Here is a 22,224-nt window from a genome sequence, read left to right on the forward strand (position 1 = left end):
AAGACTCACCTTCCACTTATAGAAATTATTGCTTACACTAGATTCCATGAATGTGGGCAAGGTTTTTTTCTGTTTTGCAGTAAGTTAATTATTAACAGAACTGTGCTCTGAATGAAAAAGATGCAAACATGGCCAAATGAGAGTTAGAGGAAGTGTTTCTACCAATTGTCCCCCTTTTCTTTTTCTATAGGCATTAAAGTATCTAAGTAGCCCACGAATATGCCCATCTTGTAGGGGGATATTGTGTTTGTGGCAGAAGCATGAGGTTTACTTTCCAGTGAAGTAGGGGAAATGGTTTTTTCCCCCTTGGTTGTCTAAACTGCTAATCACCGGATTATCTCTTCCTGCTTCCCTGGCTTCTGTCTCTTGCTCTGACCTCCTGACCTCACGTGACCATCAGAAAGGAAGCAAGGGAGAAGGAGGGACCCTGTTCCTGCTTTTAAGCCTGTTGCCTTCTCTTCTTCAAACCTGCCTGCTTTCTTCTGTTCCTGAGTGTGTGGGCCATTACTTAGATTTGACTCCTCCTGCCAATTTATTTTTTTACTTTCCCTCTTGCAGGACTCAAATGGATGCTAAAAAGCCAAGGAAATGCGATTTGCCTCCCTTCCTGGTTTTGAAAGCAAGAAAGAAACAAAAGCTCACCTCTGCGAAGGTAAAGATCCTTGAATTTTCACTGGGGAGGAGAGGTGTCATCGTGAGGACCTAGGGACTCAGGGCCCAGTGCTGATGGGTGTGCCCCAAGCATCTCTGGGGACAGCGCAAAGGGAAAGGTGTGGAGGATCACGCTGACTGGCAGGGCCAAATCTGGGTGGGTGTGGAGGGAAAATCAGCAGAAGGGCAAGGCCTTCATCTAACAGGTGAGCTGTATTTGAGAAGACTCTAGGTGAGTGCATACATGGTATCTTTCATTCTGCTCTATTTATGTGGGATCCTACTGGAAGTGTCCTGGAATAGTTCAAGAACACTTCCAGAAAAGATCTGCTTTTCCCCCCCCACCCCCCTTTGAGATGGAGTTTCACTCTTGTTGCCCAAGCTGGAGTGAAATGGTATGAACTCGGCTCACTGCAACCTCCGCCTCCTGGGTTCAAGCGATTCTCCTGCCTCAGCCTCCCAAGTAGCTGGGATTACAAGCATGTGCCACCACGCCTGGCTACTTTTTGTATTTTTAGTAGAGACAAGGTTTCTTCATGTTGGTCAGGCTGGTCTCAAACTCCCAACCTCAGGTGATCCACCTGCCTCAGCCTCCCAAAGTGCTGGGATTACAGGCGTGAGCCACCGCGCCCCGCGCAACTTGCACGTTTTTAAGCTGCTTGAGCGCACATTTCTTGAGTGCTGAGGTGACTCACACATGCGCCTTAGCAGCAAGTGCTATTTTATCCCCAATTTTACAGAGGGGAAAATTGATATACAAGCAAGGCCAATTAGCCCATGGTCATAATGCCAGTGAGTGGAGGACAGAATTCAAACCCATATTCTTTTAAAATTGTTATTTAAAAAATTTTTGAAAGTAGAGACAGGGTCTCGCTATGTTACCCAGGCTGTTCTCAAATTCCTGGGCTCAAGCCATCCTCCCACTTCAGCCTCCCAAACTGCTGGGATTACAGGTGTGAGTCGGCACACCCGACCAAATCCATGTTCTTAACCACTGTCTTCCGCGCCTCTCTGTTGCATAATGATAGCTCTGTTAAATGTTGTCCTGTAAAGTTTCTTACACATTTCAATGAATTTTAAAGAAAGCAAACTCTGTTGCAGTTACAATGACAGGAATTGTCAAAAATAAAATACGTCTGGGGCGTGATGATTCACACCTGTAATCTTAGCACGTGGGAGGCTGAGGTAGGAGGATCACTTGAGCCTGGGAGTTTGAGACCAGCCTGGGTAACATAGCAAGACCCCGTCTCTACAAGTAATAATAATGATGATAATAAATTAGCTGGGTGTGGTAGTGCATGCCTGTAGTCCCAGCTGCTTGGGAGCCTGAGGTAGTAGGATCGCTTGAGCCCAGGAAGTTGAGGCTGCAGTGAGCCGTGCTCGCACCAGCCACTGCATCGGCCTGGGCAACAAGAAAACCCTGTCTCAAAATAAATAAAATAAGGGCCGGGCGCAGTGGCTCACGCCTGTAATCCCAGCACTTTGGGAGGCCGAGACGGGCGGATCACGAGGTCAGGAGATCGAGACCATCCTGGCTAACACGGTGAAATCCCTCTCTGCTAAAAATACAAAAAAATTAGCCGGGCGTGGTGGCGGCGCCTGTAGTCCCAGCTACTCGGGAGGCTGAGGCAGGAGAATGGTGTGAACCCGGGAGGTGGCGGAGTTTGCAGTGAGCCGAGATCGGGCCACTGCACTCCAGCCTGGGCAACAGAGCGAGACTCCGTCTCCAAATAAATAAATAAATAAATAAATAAATAATACATAAATAAAATAGGATAAAAAAATAAAAATGTCACATTCAAAATCGATTTGATTATGTTGTATTTTACAATAATTACTGGCAAATTCCCAATGTCATTTAAAAATACTCTTGAAGCTTAAAGCTACTGTCTTTGTATTGCTAGTTGTTCTGATGGGTCTTAAATAAATGTCTTTTCAACGTCTATTGGTTTTCCTCAACGGACTTCCCACCCAGTTGAATTTAATAGGTTTAAGGAAGGAAATGCAAACAATTCAGTAACTGGCTTCTGCACGTGAAGTCTTGGGTTTCAGTGGACAGTTATGATACTAATTGGAGAAAGAAAGTGAATTGTATGAATTATAATCCCTTCATCTAAAAAAATACACTGAAGAAGAGAGAGCTGTGGATCTCACCCTGCCTACTGCCCCAAGCAGGTGTTGAGAGGGCAACTTAAATATTTAAATAAATTAATCATAATTTATGTTTTTCACAACATTTAAAATTATAGATTATAAGTATAATATTTATAATAATCAAGTATTCACATATTTTAATATGGATCTTGGTAACATTTCAGCCAAGGGAAATTTTAAAATGTGATTTCACCGGACTTTAAGACAATAGTGTGGTTCGCTCTCTCTAGTAATGTGGAGTTCTTTTCAGATGCCCTATTCATTGGACTAACACGGGGTAGAACCTTGATGCCAGTGGAGGGCCCCTATCCTTTCTGCTCAGCTGGCGAGGATCAAAGAACTCTCAGGAAAATGCTCTGTGTTGTATTTCTCGTAACTGCCGGCAGGGGGAAAAGAGGCCCTTTGGTCCTCAGTCATCTTACCCAGTAGGCTGGAGGACATCCGGCTTTTCTGCATCTCAGCGTTGCCTCAGCTGGTTTCTGGGACTGGAGAAGCTAGCTGAGCTCCAGGATCACAGGTTAGGCTATACCAGGAAGAGAACCTGGGAGACAGTCCTAGGGAGGGAAGCTGGTAATTTAGGATATTACATTACGATCTCCCCGACAGCCACAAGATGCTACAAAGCACATCCAGAATCATACTGAAGACACATTTCTAGTTTCAGCACCGAAAGCACAGGTACTTTTTCTCTGTTAATTTCTTAGAGCCTTTCAATCATTCCCTTGCTGAATATCACCTCCTGAGAGAGGCTTTCCTTCCCCACCCTTTCTAATGACAAATCTGTTTGCTTACTCGTTTGTCGTCTCTCCTGCCCTCCAGAACTGCGCCGTCCGATATGGTAGCCCTTGGCACGTGGCCCCTGGCATGTGTCCTACTGGGGGTGTGCTGTGAGTGTCAGATACACACCAGATTCCAAAGACTTGGTGTGAAAACAATAAATGTCAAATGATGTATTAGTAACTTTTGTAGTTGGGTTTATATTTTGTCATTGTATTGTATTGTATTTATATCATATTGATATAAATTTACATTTTATCGTATGCCCTTTAATGCGTCGATAAAGTTGTAAAATAATTTTATATTGTTTATGTGTTAAAATAGTATTTTGAATATAATGTGTTAAATAAAACACATTATTAAAATTAATTTCATCTGTTGCTTTTTATCTCTTTAATGTGGCTACCAGAAAGTTTAAAACGATACTCATGACTCACATGATGTTTCTATTGGATAGTGCTGCTCTAGAATGGACACTGCACAATGGCAAAGGTTTATTGGACTGGCTCAGTGCCAGCTCCCTAGAACTTAGGTCAGTGCCTCTCACAGACTAGCACTTGATGTGTCCTTGTGGAATAAAAACTAGGGGTATGTTTATTCGTTTGTTTCCTCTACAAATATTTACTGTCGACTGGTTTCAGACATTGTTCTAGGGGCTAGCGACGCAGGGAAAACAAAACAGGCCGTAAAACTCTCATAAAGCTTAAAATTGGGCTTCTTTGTAGGAAGATCAGATGTTTTGATTAAATGCTGAGAATGGTAATGACTCACCTTCATTTTCCCTGGCAGTTAAAGAGGTGGAACTGAATAGACCAGTGGTTCTTAGCCTTGGTTGTATATTGGGAACACCCGGGGAAGTTTTAAACACCACTGAAATCAGAATCTTTAGGGGTCATGGATATTTTTTTAAAAGTTCTTTTCTATCATGTGGGGACAGGTGTCCATTTCATCACCAGCTGTGAGACCTCAGTTAGGTCATGAAGTCTCTGACGTTTTGCTGTTTGTGAACCTGGAATAATTGTTCCTATATCCCCTGATTGCAGTGGTATTAAACGAGGTAAGAGAACGTGAGCTCTCCGGCTGGCAAATGTTGGAAGCCCAATAAATACTGGTTGCTTTTATCTTCCCTCTGTCTCTCCATTTAACAGAAAGGGGCTCCCTGTAAGAGACGGGTTTATCAATGAGTGTCGTACAGTGGAAGAGGATATCCGAGGGTCATTCACTGTCTCATTTCCGTGTCTCATCAGCACTTCCTATACCAAAAGCAGGAACAAAACGAAACCCTGACCCGACCATTTGGTGTTGGGCAAAGGAATGGAAATCAGTCCAAGCTGACGAGCGAGCAAGCAGCAGAGATGTTAACTGCTAGTTCTGTCTAGGTTTTCAGGGTGGCACAGTATTATTTGTGGTAATGCATTCACCTGTTAAATACAAATGGAAGACTTGAACTAGAAGAACTTGTAACGATCATTGCAAGTTAACATTAAAACGTTTAAAATGTAACCATAAGCAGCCAATCTGGAATCAGCGGCTCAATGAAGATAGGCATTTACTTCTACATAATACCTACATTTGGAATGGATTTGGGGCCCTGAAGGAGAGTTTTACATACTTTTCCCCATTCTTTCCTAAGGCCCCACTCTTTCTGAGATCTACATGGTAAGTACCAGTTCCTTTGTTCTGCGTGTTCATTGGTGCTTTAATTTCTAATAAAAGAAAGGAGAACAAAGATTTGAAATTACCTCTGGTTTCTGTCAAAGGAATGTGAAGTGAGCAGGAATTGGCGGATGGGGGGTATGTCTCTGAGTACAAGAATTAATCAGAGCAATAGATGGTTTTATTGAAAGCTTCTTCAGGCCATGACAAACAGAGTATCAGTTTGACGTTGGAGGTGGGGATAAGGAGATGTTGGGAATGCAATCCCTGCCCTCCCGGTGTGTGTTACAGCAATGTTTATTTGCTTCTTTCAACAATGTTGAGGGGGTCATCACCTCCATTTTATGGAGGAGGAAACTGAGATCCAAAGAGATTTATATAGCAAAGCACCTGAAGTCATTCTGGGAATAAAAGCTGAAATCAGAATTCAGATTTTGTTCTGTAATTCATGAATGCTTTTCAAGAAACACCTTTTATTATTAAGTGTTGAGTATATATAAAATAATATTAAAGAAATATGTGTAAAGTATAAAGAATGATACTACAATACAATGATCACCCTTGTGTGTACCCAACACAAGGTTTTAAGAAAGCAGTCCCAGGCCCAGTGCGGTGGCTCACGCCTGTAATCCCAGCACTTTGGGAGGCCAAGGCAGGTGGATCATAAGGTCAAGAGATGGAGACCATCCTGGCTAACACAGTGAAACCCTGTCTCTAGTAAAAATACAAAAAATTAGCCGTGTGTGGTGGCACGTGCCTTTAGTCCCAGCTACTCGGGAGGGTGAGGCAGGAGAATGGCGTGTGAACCCGGGAGGCGGAGGTTGCAGTGAACCGAGATCGCACCACCACACTTGGCCTGGGCGACAGAGCGAGACTCCATCTAAAAACGAACAAACAAAAAAAAGAAAGCAGTCCCATGTGTGTCCCTCCCCATTGTATCTTGTCCTGTTCATTGTTCCCTCTGAGATAACTATTCTCTTGAGTTTTGCATCTATTATTCCACTAATTTCTTTATCTGTTTCTAAACCTTCTAAACTATGTATTGGCTCATTTTGCGTGTTTTTTTTTAAACATACATGGAATCATACTGTTGAGTGTTCTTCTGCAACTTGCTTTTTATGCTCAGTGCTAAGCCAGCGTACACTGGTATAACATTTGGCTGGCTTTCACTGGGATTGATTAGGCCTCTTCTGATTGATCATTACCTGTGCCCCGAGTCTTCAAATACTATGAATATCACCTTTGTTCTAGAAACACTGGTTATCAATTAATTTAACTACCATGTTTTGTTATACAGGAACACCACATTTTTTTAAATCAGTTTTACAATTAATGGACATTTTGTTTTTTCTTGTGTGTTTGCTATTTATTTATTTTTTTATTGAAATTTCTTTTCTTTTTTTTTAGACACAGTCTTGCTTCGTCACCCAGGCTGGAGTGCAGTGGCGCGATCTCGGCTCACTGCAGCATCCGCCTCCAGGGTTCAAGTGATTCTTGTGCCTCAGCCTCCCCAGTAGCTGGGATGACAGGTGCACGCCACCGTGCCCAACTAATTTTTGTATTTTTAATAGAAACGTGGTTTCACCAGGTTGGCCAGGCTGGTCTCTCAAACTCCTAACCTCAAGTGATCCACCAGCTTGGCATCCCAAAGTGCTGGGAATATAGGCGTGAGCCACTGTGCCTGGCCATGTTTGCTATTGAAAATGATGCTGCTATGAGCATTCTTGTGCATGTTTCTCAGTGTGTCTGTATAAGGGCATTTCTAAGGTGTCTTCCCAGGAGGGGAACTGCTGGGTAACAGGATATGTGAATGTGTAACTTTACCAGGTAAGGACAGTTTTCCAAAACATTGGTGCAAATGTACCTTGTCACCAGCAGAGTGCACTCATTTCAGTCATTCCACATCCTTTTTATTACCTGATATGTGTGACTTTTTAGTTTGCCAATTTGCTAACAATAATTTTTTTTTTTTTTTTTGAGATGGAGTCTTGCTCTGTCACCCAGGCTGGAGTGCAGTGGCATGATCTTGGCTCACCTCACAGGATAGTTTCACTGACCTAAAAATACCCCACTGTCCATCTACTCACCCCTTCCCCCCATAACAAAACCCCTGGCAACCACTCTTTTCACTGTTACCTTAGTTTTGCCTTTTCTAGAATATTGTATCATTGGAATAATGCAGTATGTTGCCTTTTCAGACTGGCTTTTTTTCATTTAGCAATAATGTCCTCCATGTCTTTTCGTGGCTTGATAGCTTATTTCCCTTTATCAGTGAGTAATACTGCACTGTACGGGTGTAACTATCAGTGAGTACTACCGCACTGTACGGGCGTCACTATCAGTGAGTACTACCGCACTGTACGGGCGTCACTATCAGTGAGTACTACCGCACTGTACGGGCGTCACTATCAGTGAGTACTACCGCACTGTACGGGCGTCACTATCAGTGAGTACTACCGCACTGTACGGGCGTCACTATCAGTGAGTACTACCGCACTGTACGGGCGTCACTATCAGTGAGTACTACCGCACTGTACGGGCGTCACTATCAGTGAGTACTACCGCACTGTACGGGCGTCACTATCAGTGAGTACTACCGCACTGTACGGGCGTCACTATCAGTGAGTACTACCGCACTGTACGGGCGTCACTATCAGTGAGTACTACCGCACTGTACGGGCGTCACTATCAGTGAGTACTACCGCACTGTACGGGCGTCACTATCAGTGAGTACTACCGCACTGTACGGGCGTCACTATCAGTGAGTACTACCGCACTGTACGGGCGTCACTATCAGTGAGTACTACCGCACTGTACGGGCGTCACTATCAGTGAGTAATACCGCACTGTACGGGTGTAACTATCAGTGAGTAATACCGCACTGTACGGGTGTACCAGTTTGTTTATCCATTCACTGACTGAAGGACAATTTGGTTGCTTCCAATTTTTTAGCAGTTATTTAATAAGTCTGCTATAAGCATTCATGTGCAGGTTTTTATGTGGACACACATTTTTTAGTTCATTTGGGTGAACCAAGGAGCATGATTGCTGGATTGTATGTTAAGGCTACATTTAGCTTCATAAGAAACTGCTACACTGTCTTCCAAACAAGCTGTACCATTCTGCCTTCTCACCAACAATGAATAAGAATCCTTGTTATGCCACCTCCTTGCCAGCATTTGGTGTGTCAAAGTGTGGTTTTGGACATTCTAGTAGGTGTGTAGTGGCATCTCATTGTTTTAATTTGCAATTGCCTAACAACATAATATTGAGCATCTTTTCATATGGATATTTGACATTGATATATCTTATTTGGAGAGCTGGTGTTTATTCAGATATTTTGCTAATTTTTAATTGGATTGCTTTCTTATTGTTGACTTTTAAGAGTTCTTTGTATACTTAGGCACAATCCCTTCTCAGATATGTGTTTTGCACATATTTTCTACCAGTCCGTGGTTTCTCTTTTTGTTTTCTTAACAAAGTCTTTTGCAAAGAAGTTTTCATTTTAATGAAGCCCAGTGTATCCATTTTTTTTTCCGTCATGATCATGCTTTTTTATTGTAGCTCAAAAGTCATTACTGAACTGAAGGTCACCTAGATTTTCTTCTATGTAATCTTCTAGAAGTTTTATAGTTTCGTGATTTCTATTTAGGTCTATGAGCCATTTTGAGTTAATCTTTGTGGAAGGCATAAGGTCTGTGTCTAGATTAATTTTTTTTACATGGATGTCCAATTGTGCCAGCACTGTTTTTGTTTGTTTGTTTATTTGTGATAGGTCTTGCTATTTTCCCAGGCAGGTCTCAAACTTATGACCTCAAGTGATCCTCTGGCCTCAGCCTCCTTGAGTAATTGGGACTACAGGTGTGCACCACCATGCTGGGCTTAGTACTATTTGTTGAAGAGATGCCTTTCTCCATTGAATTGATTTTGCTCCTTTGTCAATGGTCAGTTGACTATGTTTGTGTGGGTCTATTTATGGGGCCTCTATTTGTTCCATTGAACTATTTGTCTATTCTTTCTTCAGTGCCACACTGTCTTGATTGCTGTAGCTTTATTAGTAAGTCTTGAGGTTGGGTCATCCGTCCTCTAACTTTAGTGTTCTTCAGTTTTGTGTTGGCTATTCTAGGTCTTTTCTTTTTCCATATGAATTTTAGAATCAGTTTGTTGATGTCCATAAAATAACTTGCTGGCATTCTGATTGGGATTGTGTTGAATCTGCAGATTAAGTTGGGAAGAACTAATATCTTAATGATATTTGGTGTTCCTATCATGAACATGGAAAATATCTCAGTTTATATAGATCCTCTTTGATTTCTTCAGTCAGAGTTTTGTAGTTTTTCTCAGATGGATCTCATACATATTTTGTCATACTTATAGTTAAGTATTTCAATTTCTTGGGAGTGTTAATGTAAATGGCATTGCACTTTTAATTTCAAATTCCAGTGGTTCATTTCTGGTATGTAAGAGAGCAACTGACTTCTGTATATTAATGCCTTTTATCCTGCAGCTTTTATGTAATCTTGGGTTTTCTTTTTACTTTCTTTATGTTGTTTTTAGATAAACAGAAGTAATTAATTAAAAGTAGGTAAACTTATGGTATGCACTTTTTATCTTAATAAATCATTCCCTACTCTGAAGTTATACAGGTATTGCCTTCTAAAAGTTTCATAATTTTCCTTTCATCAGTTCTGAAAAATTATTCTAGCCATTTTGCCATTATCTCTTTCATATTCTTCCTCTTTTTCTGAAACTCTAAATGTATGTTAAACCTTGTTTTATCCTCTGTGTCTATAATCTCTGACCAGATTTTTTATCTCTTTGTCTCTTTGTGCTGTTTGCTGGTTAATTTCTTCAAACCTGTCTTTTCCAGTTCATTCATGCTCTCTTTGGCTGTGTATAATATGTTATTAAGCCCATTCATTTGGTTTTTAATTTCAACTGTTATCGTTTTTAGTTTTGAAAGTTCTAATTTGTTCATTTTTAAATCTGTTGTGTTATTTGCATGGAGTCTTACCCTTTACTCACATTTTTAGGCCCTTTAGTTTCTTTAAGCAAGTTATGCATAATTTGTAAGTTGGACTGGATAATTCCAATATTTGGATATTATATTTGGAAATACAAGTATTTGGAAATATTGGGGGGGATCTGATTCTGGTGTTTATAGTTTTTGCTAATTCTCACCCACAGCACCTTGTTGTCTTGCACCTTTTAACTTTTTACTAGTCGTGTTTTGTGGAAAAGGCAGCTGAACCTGAGAGAGTATGAATGGTTTGCCAAGGCCTCACAGCCAGCAAGCGGCAGAGGGGGAATGCCAGTCCAAATCTGTCCGACTCTGAAGTCTGTGTCCTTTTCTCTATTCCTGTGAGGCCTAATGACCCTTGACGGATGAACTTTTATGAATCATCCCATACGTGATTATTGAGAACCAAGCATTGTTTTTGGTGCTGGGATACAAAAATAAACAATGCACATCTCCTTCTTTCAGAAGGATGCACAATCTTTCAGAGTATGCACAATCTAATGGGAGCATAAACCACAAATGCGCTGGGCGCAGTGGCTCACGCCTGTAATCCCAGCACTTTGGGAGGCTGAGGTGGGTGGATCCCGAGGTCAAGAGATCGAGACCATCCTGGCCAACATGGTGAAACCCCATCTCTACTAAAAATACAAAAATTAGCTGAGTGTGGTGGTGCACCCTGTAGTCCCAGCTACTCGAGAGGCTGAGGCAGGAGAATCGCTGGAACCCAGGAGGCGGAGTTTGCAGTAAGCCAAGATTGCGCCATTGCACTCCAGCCTGGCGACAGAACGAGATTCTGTCTGAAAATGATAATAATAATCATGATAATAATAATGATAAATAAAAATAAAAAAATAAAACACACAATGGCCAAGTGACACTGAGGCATGGAGTGCTCTCATGCAGGTAGAAGCAGTTCTCTGGGAGCCTAGACAAAGTTTTCTTAAGCCATTGGCTGATGCCCAGTGTACCATCTCATGCTTCACTGACATGCCAGTCACTTTGGTACTGTCGCATGGCATGAGTTACAGGGTTCTTTCTTCACATTTTCGTCTAAATGAATCATTCCCCCTGGAGCTATGCAAGGAGGCTGCGTGTGGACTGGAGGGAGGGCATTTCAGGCAGAAGAAATAACATACACAAAAGCATGCAAAGGCATGCTATCTAAATCGATAGAAATAGAGCCTTAGAAATTATCTGTTCAAACCCTCCTACATGATGCATAAATCCACTTTATATTATAGGGAATTTAGTATCTAATTTATAGAATAAATGCTTGCTTTCTGAATGTCTCCATTGTCAACTGAATTCAGGCACTATCAGAATAAAAGCATGATCTTATTGTTAATTAGAGACCTTTGGAGGGGAAGTACTTTGTAATCCCTTGTCACCCGGTTTCCTGGCAGAACACAAAGAGGTCGGAGGAGATCACCGGGTGGCAGCATGAGACAGTAAAACGACGCAGAGGGCTTACGTTCTGGATGAGCTTGCTGCTGTTAATTGTGTTATCTTGGACAAGTCACTTGGATAACCATTGCCTCTCTTTCTCCATCTGTAAATTGAGGGCATTATACTACACATGCCCTGAGGTCACATTCAGCATCATGATTTACCAAGGTGCATTTAACAGAAGTCCAGAAAACAAAGTATCTCCCCAAGGCCCTGCACTGAATGCATCAGAAATTGACTCCAGCTGTCTCGACCTCCAGGCTCTTGCCCTTCCTGAAGGATGGCAGGGCCTCCTCTTTCCACCTCTGGCAGGGACAGAGCTGGTGGGTAGGACCCCAGGGAGGCTACTACATGAGTGAGAAGAAAATCTGGTCCTCCCAAGAGGCCGGCCACATTCATCCCCCTAATGAGTCTCAGGGGTGCAGCTGTGGCTGTCGGTGTGATCTGGAGGTGACTCCTCCCTATCTAGGCATCCTGGACTTCCTCATGCACAGCAAAGGGGCTTTAAGGGCAGACTCTAAGCTTCAGATGGCAATGGGACAGATGCTGTGATTTGTTCAAGGTCAATAGCAGCCAGGGTAGCTGAATCCCTTAGTTGGGGACCCTTAGGAGCCCAGCCACCTCCCTCCCTCCCTCCTTCCCTCCCATTTCTTTGTGATGCTCTGCTGAGCCTGATTGTCTTAACTAGTTGCATTCTGCAGAAAATCCCCAAAGAGTTTCTTTCTCTCTCCTGCCCGCCCCCTGCTTCCCGGCGTGAATGCATTTATTTTTAACTCCGTAGTTCTGGCCTCTGGGAAGGGATGACAGAGCTTGTAAAGAAGAAGCTGTGAGCTGATATCACAGAAGTTGAGCTTCATTTGCCCATCAAACCACCAGGCACTTGGGGATTTTTTTTTTTTATGGGAAAGAGGAAGAGACAAGGAGGAGCAGATGAGAAAATAGAAAAATCGCCTGTGAAGTATGGCTGAGGTGGGATGGTGTGATGGAGGTGTGACTTTCTGAAAAGGCTGGGTGGCCTGAGGCTTGCAGAGCGTCCAGTCGCTATCTTCCCTGAACTGTCCAGATGAGGAGATCCAGCATTCGGTCCAAGGTAATAAGATGAGCCAGTGCCTCTGGAGTTCCGCTGTAATTAGCTCTAAATAGAGACCAGTCCTATCATCCTTTGGGTCTTGGCGTGAAAGGGCAGGACATATACTCCCCTGCGGTCCTTGGGTAAACGGAGCTTTATAGCCAAGGTGAGAGAGGCTGTGCTTGCTGGGGGTCAGGGCCTGACCTGATGAGAAGGCAGAATAGAGGGGAAGGCAGAGCACCTAGGGACAAGACACTGAATTGGGACATGGGACTGGGAATTCCACCCTTCAGGGGACCTCTTTCATCCACTCTGCCACAGAGATTACATGGTTAGGTCAGTGCGATTTGTAATGGGAACAGGCTTCTGCCAGACAGGTTCTTCTTTCCTCATGAACCATCTCTTGTCTCCTTTGAGTAGCAATGCATTTATTTGGAACAAAGCGCTTCCTTTTCCAGGTATTCTCTTGGAAATTGTGGTGCCTTTGAGAGGGGGCATGAGCGGAGAAGATTTCTCTGGTGTGAATTCTCTGATTAGAGACTTTCCTTCCAAAAGAAGGGCGGGGGAGCAGGGCAGCACGTTTTCCTGGTGGGAACAGAAGCCACTAGGAGCAAGGAATGAGGCTAGAACAGGGCAAGGGTGGACTGGCCACCAGGAGGGGGAAGGACTGAATTCAAAGCTCAGCTGTCTCCCTGGGCAGCCTAGAGTCATCTTGGATCTTTCAGGACAAGTGCTATGTCCTCAAACGTCCTGCTCCCTCTCTCTCCCCCTCCTTTCCTTCCCTCTCACCTTCTTTTCCTCCTCCTTTAGCAGATATTTAATTGCCTACTACAGGTTGAGTATCTCTCCTCCGAAATGCTTGGGACCAAAAGTGTTTTGAGATTCTGACTTTTTCAGATTTAAGAATATTTGCATATACATAATGAGATATTTTGGGGATGGGACCCAACTCTAAACACAGAATTCATCTATGTTTCACATACACTTTATGCACATGGCCTGAAGGCAACTTTATACAATATTTTGAGTAATTTTGTGCATGAAACAAAGTTTGTGCACATGAGTGGTGTCATTGTCAGCACTCAAAAGTGGAGTATTTCAGGCTAGGGATGCTCAATCTGTAATGCAAGATATCACCTTAGGCTTTGAGGTAAGACCCAAGTCTTTTATTAAAGAGTCTTGGCTGGGCACAGTGGCTCACGCCTGTAATCCCAGCACTTTGGGAGGCTGAGGCGGGAGATTCCCCTGAGGTCAGCAGTTCGAGACCAGACTGACCAACATGGAGAAACCCCATCTCTACTAAAAACACAAAATTAGTCAGGAGTGGTGGCGGGTGCCTGTAATCCCAGCTACTCAGGAGGCAGATGCTGGAGAATCACTTGAACCTGGGAGATGGAGGTTGCAGTGAGCCGAGATAGCGCCATTGCACTCCAGCAACAAGAGCGAAACTCCGTCTCAAATAAAATAAAGTAAAATGAAATAATATAATAAAATGAAATGAAATAATAAAATAAAATCAAATAGAGTCTTATAGACCAGAAGAAGAAACCAGTAAAACAACCTTGTCTAACCAGCCTTTGCAGGTGCCGTGATAGAAGTACAGAGCACGGGGTAGCGAGTGGGTTACACATATTAATACCAGAGGAAATGGTCACAGAGGCTTCCTGGAGAAAGTGCTGCTATGGCTGGGGCCCAAATGCAGGTGAATGATGGGGACATGGACTGGGTCACATGGCGTTGGAGTGGGTGATGGGAGAACATTCCAAGCAGAAGCAGAGCAAGAGCAAAAGTGCTGAGATATGGAAAAGTGCCGTGTTGGAAAATGACAAGACTTGCAATGGCAGGAGCCAAAAGGCAGGGGTAGGGCCATGACAAGGGTTGAGGCTGGGGGCGCTTTGTGAGCCAGGACTTCTGCTCCCTGGGAAGGTGCTAGGAGATGTAGGCAACTTACTAATGTGATCAGATGCTCATGTTTAATTTCTGAGGCCACTCAGGAGGAAGGTAGAGGATGGGGTAGACAGGGGAGAGGCAGGAAATCTCCTTAGGAGACCATTGCAATAGGTGCTTGAACTAGGGATGTGGTGGGCAAAGAATGGTGAAGGGGTATCTTTATTCTTGCATAATCATGCCACTCACAGTGAGAAATCGTGACAATCTGAAGTTTGAAAAAGCGTTCTGACTCTCACTTTTTTTTTTTTTTTTTTTTTTGAGACGGAGTCTTTCTCCATGGCCGAGGCTGGAGTGCAGTGGCACGATCTCAGCTCACTGCAACCTCCACCTCCCAGGTTCAAGCAATTCTCATTCCTCAATTGCTACTCCTGCCTTTTGGCTCCTGACATTGCAAGTCTTGCCATTTTCAAACTGGCATTGTTCTACATCTCAGCACTTTCACTCCTGCTCTGTTTCTGCTTGGAATGTTCTCCCATCACTCACTCCAACGCCATGTGACCCAGTCCATGTCCCCATCGTTTACCCGCATTTGGGCCTCAGCCATAGCAGCAGTTTCTCCAGGAAGCCTCTGTGACCATTCCCTCTGGTATTAATATGTGTAACCCACTCGCTACCCCATGCTCTGTACTTCTATCACAGCACCTTTTCTGGGACTATAGGCGCCTGCCACCATGCCCGACTAATTTTTGTATTTTTAGTAGAGATGGGGTTTCACCACGTTGGCCAGGCTGGTCTCCAACTCCCAACCTCAGGTGATCCACCTGCCTCGGCCTCCCAAAGTGCTGCGATTACAGGCGTCAGTGTGCGCCCGGCCGGCCCTGACTCTCACTTTTGAAAATGAGATGGTTGTCAGCTTGTTCATTAATATGAATTTGCAATTGAGGCACTTCCCTGTGACATCATACAAAGAAGCAGAGTCGGGGAAGATGACACTCAGTGAAATCCTACTCTCTCCTGAGACAAGCAACAAATCCACGGTTGGCTCTGGAGCTGGTCCCAGCTCACTTCAGGTTCTTGTAATGATGGCGTGGACACTGACACACTGGGTAGGTTCTGTGGGAACCCCCCCACCCCCCGATGACCTAGCCAGAGGGACTGGTCTTGAAGTTCCAGGGCTGGCACATCATGGAAAGCCTAATGTTTGCTGCCGTGGAATTTCCTGGGGGAAGATGAGAAGAATTTGTAAAAAGTTAAAAAGGATACATAAACATCAATGACAGAAAGAAAAACAAAAGTTCAGAGGTAGGAGAGACCAGTTCCAAAGGAGGAGATTGTATTAGAATGTGACTCCCAGATCTGCCAGCCCAGAACTCACTTGGGGAAGCTTGAAATACAGGTTTCTGGGTTCTACTGCTAGGGAGCCTGGACTGTGTGATCTGCGCTTAGCACACTGCCTGGTAGGCACATAGATATGTTCAGTAAATGCGTTAAGAATGAATGCATCTCCAAGGTCCGTCGCAACTCAGTGATTCTGTGCATCCTTCTGGCTTGGGGAGGCAGGAGGGAGGTGTTGCTGGAAGAATCTTTGAGGCAAGAAGAAGAGCAGGATCACAGGACTGAGTATCTGGAAGGAAGAGTTTGGCACCTTTGTAGTTATTTTGCATACATGCCAGGTGCAGAGTAGGGGGCGGGGTGAGTAAGCTGGTTTTAACTTTCCCCCTTCCTTTTCTAATCAGCTTTTAAGCTGAACTCAGTTTCTATTGGAGAAGGGTGAGCTAGCTGAAACATGAGGATGGAATTTGCTTTTCTTCTTCTTCTGAGAAAACGAAGTGTGAGAACCCAAGTGCTTAGCTAGCTCAAAAAACAGACTCACAAGAGGACAGAGAAGGGGCCCTGGGTCAGGACTTGAGACTGGAGCCTCACCTGCCATCGGCCCTCCTGTGGCATGCCAACGCAGTGTTGAGCTCCTATGGGTTTATCTCCTAGTGATGGCAAGCACAGCCGGAGACCCCAGGGAATCTCAAGGCTCCAATGTGGCCCTATGTGTGAGAGAATCTTAATGGCCTCAGCCTACTTGTGAGCTGGGCATCTCCTGTCCCTTCTCTTGATTCCCACAATTGCTGTTTCCATAGACTGAGACTCTCCCAGCATAGTTTCCTTGATGCCTCCTTCCAGAGCTTATTCCACTCTCTCCAGGTTCTCATGGAGAGAGGGCTGCCGCATTTATCACTGCCTTCTCCTCCCTTGCATTGCATGGAACCATTTATAGTTATCTGCTATAATATCTTTTGCTTTTAAACAATGGTATTTTTACTGATAAAAGCAGTACACATTCATACAAAAAGTTTGGAAGATAAAGAAACTTCACAGTTTCGTTCTGGCTGTTTAGAAGGCTTCTGAGAGGTGTGATGGTCACAAAAAGGAGAACTGAAAAGAGCTTTAGCTGGGGGCATGATGGTTCCCGCCTGTAATCCCAACACTGTAAGGCCAAGGCAGGAGGATTGTTTGAGCTCAGGAGTTCGAGACCAGCCTGGGCAAATAGCAAGATCCTGTCTCCACCAAAAATAAAAATAAAAATTAGGTGGGCTTGGTGTCATGTACTTGTAGTCCCAGCTACTTGGGAGGCTGAGGTGGGAGGGTTGCTTGAGGTTGGGAGGTTGAGGCTGCAACTTGGGTGACAGGGCAAAGACAGACACCATCTCTGGAAACATGAAAAGACCCTCATTGGCTTTCTCTGATGCCCTTTCTTCTTATCTCCTGTCCCCTCCAGAGGACAGGGCATAAGAATGGCCTGTCCCCACCCAGCCATTCTTCAGTGCCCAGGTCTTGGACTGCACAGGAAGCACCCCCTATGCTCTGTACCCCTGTGAATAAAACCTTTTTTACATAGGAGATTCTAGATTTAGATACAGAACTCAGGACTATTAAGGAGATTCCTGTTTTATTGGCTTAGAAATAACAATGTCATGAAAGCTTCACTTTCTTCAAGAAAAATCCTGTCTCGCAACTATGATTATGGAAGAGCACACCGCTTCCTCTTGCCTCCGGGGGATCTCTTGGTGAAATTAAATGTTGTTATGGGGCATTGTGCGCCTCTTCAGCAAGCTGCTGAAAGACAGCCAACAATCAGCAAGTTCATAATCTCGTGTGACCTACGGGTATCTGAGAATGGAGTACAAGTGTGCACAGACGTAGAAGCCACCAGTCCTCAGGGTCACTTGGTCACCTGGGGCTGCTGAACTCCTGGGCTGCGTGCGCGCACACACACACACACACACACACACACACACACACCTGGGTCTGCTAAACCCCTGGGCTGCGTGCACACACATATACATACACACCTGGGGCTGCTAAACTCCTGGGCTGTGTGTGCGCGCGCGCGCACACACACACACACACACACCCCTTTGCTCTGTCAGCTAAGCTCTGAGTCCATGGTTTTCTTGTTCCTGGGAAATGAGCAAAAAGATGGCTCTCTCCATTTTGCAAGTAAGGAAAATGAACTCAAGGAGACAACTTTAGCATATGCAAAGCACTTTACACATATTAACTCCCTTAATCCTCACAATGTTTTGAGGTTGGTGCTAATATTATCCCCACATGACATGAGGACAGGCTAATAACTTGCCCAGGTTCAAACAACTGATGAGTAGTGGAGCCAGGAATCAAAAGGGAAGAGTGTGATTTTGGAGTCCATACCCGTGAGCATTATTTTATCGCGTTGCTGCTAATGGGGTCTTTCTGAAATACTGCTTTGCACACGTAATTCCCAGCTATGCAAGTTGTCAGTGGTTCACTGTTGCCCACAGGATAAAGACCAAGCGTCTTAGTCTTTCAGTGCTTTCCATAGCCCGCTGTCAACCCCCTGTTCCTGCTTACCCAGCGTGAGCAGTGAGGAGCCCTGGAGCATGCCTGGATGGTGGCGTTCCACTGAGCAAGCGTGCTTCCTACCCGTCCTCTCAGTTAAAGCCCAGACCAAGCCTCACCCATTCAGAAAAGCACCACCTCTACCACCGTCCTCCTGGTCTGACTGTGTTCACGGTGATCTTTTCCTTCTTTGTTGGTACTCACTGTTCATGCCCTTTGTTCCGTATTTAGTTTGGGTTGTATTCTGTTCACGTACCTTTCACGTATCTATCCAGTCTCCCTGCCGCATCCTCAACGTCAGCCCGTTACTGACGATGCTAATGAATATTCATCCCCACACACCTACTTGATGAGAAATTGAGACTCTGAGATTTGCAATTGCAGTATTTGCTCAGATGTCATTTTCCATTCAATAGCAGTATCCTAAATATAGCACATTAGCGAATTAACGTGGTCTGAGACCACGTCTCATGCTCTATGCAAGCCTTTCTCCCTCAGACTACCTCCCTATTCCAGGAGGTCAAGATTGACTGTCCCAAACAGTCCTCGTCATTACTGTGCTGTGCGGGACTTAGCTGTGCTGGATGATATTAATTGTTGTACCCAGTTGTTATTTCAGTGCGGCCAAATTTTTACAGAAGTGGGTCTGATACCAGCTGTGTGTCAGCTTTGGATAAACATCCTTCAATTCCGTAGGGGAGGTCTGGAAGAAGGAGAACCCCTGTTTTGGCTTCAAAGACCAGAACTTCGATTCAAGCTGTGGCCTGTTGTTTGCTAAGCTTCAGTCATTTGAGTGCCAGCTTCACAGTTTTTGCCACGCCTACATAGTCCGCACACTCTGTTTTATTATTATTTTTTTTGTAGAGACAAGATCTCTCTCTGTTGCTCAGGCTGGAGTGCAGTGGCACGATCATAGCTCACCATAACCTGGAAATCTTGGCCTCAAGCGATCGTCCCACCTCAGCCTCTCAAAGCACTGGGATTACAGGTGTGAGACACCATGCCTGGCCTTATTTTTTTTAACTTAAATTTTAATCTCATCCTAAATAATAACAACCACAACGTTACAGGTTCAATGTGCTCATTACAGTTTTTCAAATGGATTTTACAGTAAATCCACACCCATTAGGTAACGCTTTATCTGTGTACTACACATATTACGTCCCCTTCCTCTGTGGTGTGCTTGCCACCCTCTGGGACACACTGCTCTAGTATTTTGGTCTTCTCCTCCTCACCCTTTCTAGATGTGAAGTCTCTTCTGATCAGGTCACAGGCTGGGTGCCTGTGTTCCTCTGGGCGGATTCCGCTATGCCACCTTCAGAGCCACATTCAGGGTGAAAAGACTTCCAGGCAAGGCAATGGCCATTTTCTTTTCTAAAGAGCAAGAGCAGCTCAGCTGTTACTCCTTACCGTATCCAGGGTCTCTAGTTAAGATTTTATTGGAAGAAAAGGCCATATTGATTTTTTTAAAGCATGAAAACCGTAGGACCAAGCCCATCCAGGATGAACACTTTGGGAAAGGTCATTTGTTTGGATAATCATCCACTCATACATTCATTGAGTACCTATTGGAGCCTCTCTTGGCTCTTCCTAGCTTAGGGGTCAGGAGAGCTGGCCTCAAGCATAGTTCGTTTACTGTAATGAAACAACAATATGCAGTGTGGGATGAGGCCATGCCAAGCACTGTTCCTATTTTCTTCCACTTGATCCAGGTTGGAAGTAAACCTTCAGTTCAAGTCCAGAAGCCACCTTCCAATACCAAGAACTCCAGAATGACCCAAGTCTTTCATAAGGTAGGGAGTGATGTTCAGCTCCTTTTCTCTAGGAGAGAATGAGGAGAGGCAGGTGGCCAGGGTAGCTTCAAACAGGCAGTTTTGGCCAGTTCATCATGACATGTATCATAACATGATGACAGCACTCTGTCCACATCACCATTGCCATATGATTTTTTAAAATGTTTTAATTTTAATTTTTGTGGGTACATAGTAAGTGCATATATTGATGGGACACATGAGATGTTTTGATAGAGATATGCAATATGTAATAATCACATCATGGAAAATGGGTTATTCGTCCCCTCAAGCATTTATCCTTTGTGTTACATACAATAAAATACAATTAAATTACTATTGATTATAGTCACCCTGTTGTGCTATCAAACACGAGGTCTTATTCAATCTATGTTTTTGTACTTATTAACCATCCCCACCTCTCCCGCAACCATTACCCTTCCCAGCCTCTAATAACCATCCTTTTAATCTCTTTCTCCCTTAATCCAATTGTTTTGATTTTTAGATCCACAAATAAGTGAGAATATGTGATATTTCTCTTTCTGTGCCTGGCTTATTTCACTTAGCCTAATGATCTCTAGTTCTATCCATATTGTTGCAAATGACAGGATCTCATTCTTTTTTTATGACTGAATAGTATTGCATTGTGTTTAAGTATCACATTTTCTTTATTCATTCATCTGTTGATGGACACTTAACGTTGCTTCCAAATTTTAGCTATTTTGACCTCTCTCCTGATTAATTAGTCAGTCAATCAGTGGAGGAGGGCAGGGATCCAAGTGAGTAGGTCAAGTCAATAATGTAGTCATAGAGGAAATGGAAGCTTATGTTGCACTGAGCAAGATCTGCATGATATAACAGGAAGAACTTCCCTGCGTTGGGGTGGTAAGATATTGGAGTAATAATAATAATGGCCAGCACTTACAGTCTATATATTGACTCATTTACCTCACAAAAGCCTTATGAGGTAGGCCCCATTTTTGTTCCCATGGTAGTGATGAAATAATTGAGGTTTCGGGGAAGAGTCAGTGTGAGCTGTTGAAAGTCTACAGCTAGTAAGCGGTAGAGCAGGGACTCAAACCCAGAGCCCATGTGCTTGTTGACTCTGCTGCTCTGGAATCTGCATTTCTTGCCAAGAACTTTAACAATAGGTTTATGTCCGGATTGGGGTTAGACTCATTTTTTGTTGGGGGGTTGGGAAGGGGGGCTAGAAGAAATGGTGCCTGGAGACGTTTTCTTGCCTAAGGTTTTTGTAATGTATGCAGTTTCTCCTTCTACAGAACTCCAGTGTTACTTCACTCCCCTTTGTGGACGCCAAGGGGAAGAAGAACATGGTAAGCTTCCCACACATTAGCAAGAAAGTCCTGCTGAAGTCATCCCTGCTGTATCAGGTGAGTGCAGACGGACGGGACCCTGAGAAGGTTTTAGCCCAAAGTTTTAGAAAGGCCCAGGATGGTGGGGAAAAGCACAGTATCTGCTGAAGAGTTGGGTTCTGGTCCTGTTCTCATGCTTTACAATGACTATAAGCTTGAGCAAATAAGTCCTTAACCTTTTCTTAGCTACGAAACGGTCCCTCTGTAGAGTTGTCAGGAGGATTCCTTGAGGAAAGGAAAAATGAAGGGCTGTGCATGAAAGGTGGAACCATACAAAATATTAGTTTCCTCCCATGTCCTCCTACTTCTTTTGTGTAGGGACCAAATGAGATAATAGGTGAGAAGATGCCAACTGAAAGAGGTGTCACACACACATAAGTTCACGTGCTCCTGGGCAAGTCACTTTGTCTAGCTGGGAACTCACCTTCTTAAGAGCAGCAGTGAAAAACTGTCCCCATCTCTTCCCACAGTGAGATGTTGCTGGGGTTGTCAACAGCATACTGTAAGGTACAGGGGTCTCCCCAGGAG

General features: G+C 44.0%; 1 protein-coding gene across 2 annotated transcripts in view; it reads left to right on the forward strand.

The window, feature by feature from the left end:
• The first annotated feature begins 433 nt into the window (after positions 1-433).
• Positions 434-22,224, forward strand: part of DYRK4 (dual specificity tyrosine phosphorylation regulated kinase 4) — a 44,775-nt gene continuing 22,984 nt past the window's right edge. The window contains exons 1-5 of one of the 2 annotated variants that reach the window (XM_007967279.3): positions 434-652; position 1,518; positions 5,216-5,241; positions 20,246-20,326; positions 21,604-21,714. In XM_007967279.3, coding sequence (XP_007965470.3) covers positions 566-652; position 1,518; positions 5,216-5,241; positions 20,246-20,326; positions 21,604-21,714 — 306 coding nt within the window. In that variant the 5' untranslated portion in view covers positions 434-565. The remainder of the gene's footprint in view (positions 653-1,517; positions 1,519-5,215; positions 5,242-20,245; positions 20,327-21,603; positions 21,715-22,224) is intronic. The other variant, XM_073020405.1, reaches the window with a different exon arrangement.

This window comes from Chlorocebus sabaeus, chromosome 11 (genome assembly GCF_047675955.1).
Source record: "Chlorocebus sabaeus isolate Y175 chromosome 11, mChlSab1.0.hap1, whole genome shotgun sequence".
Classification (NCBI taxonomy): domain Eukaryota; kingdom Metazoa; phylum Chordata; class Mammalia; order Primates; family Cercopithecidae; genus Chlorocebus; species Chlorocebus sabaeus.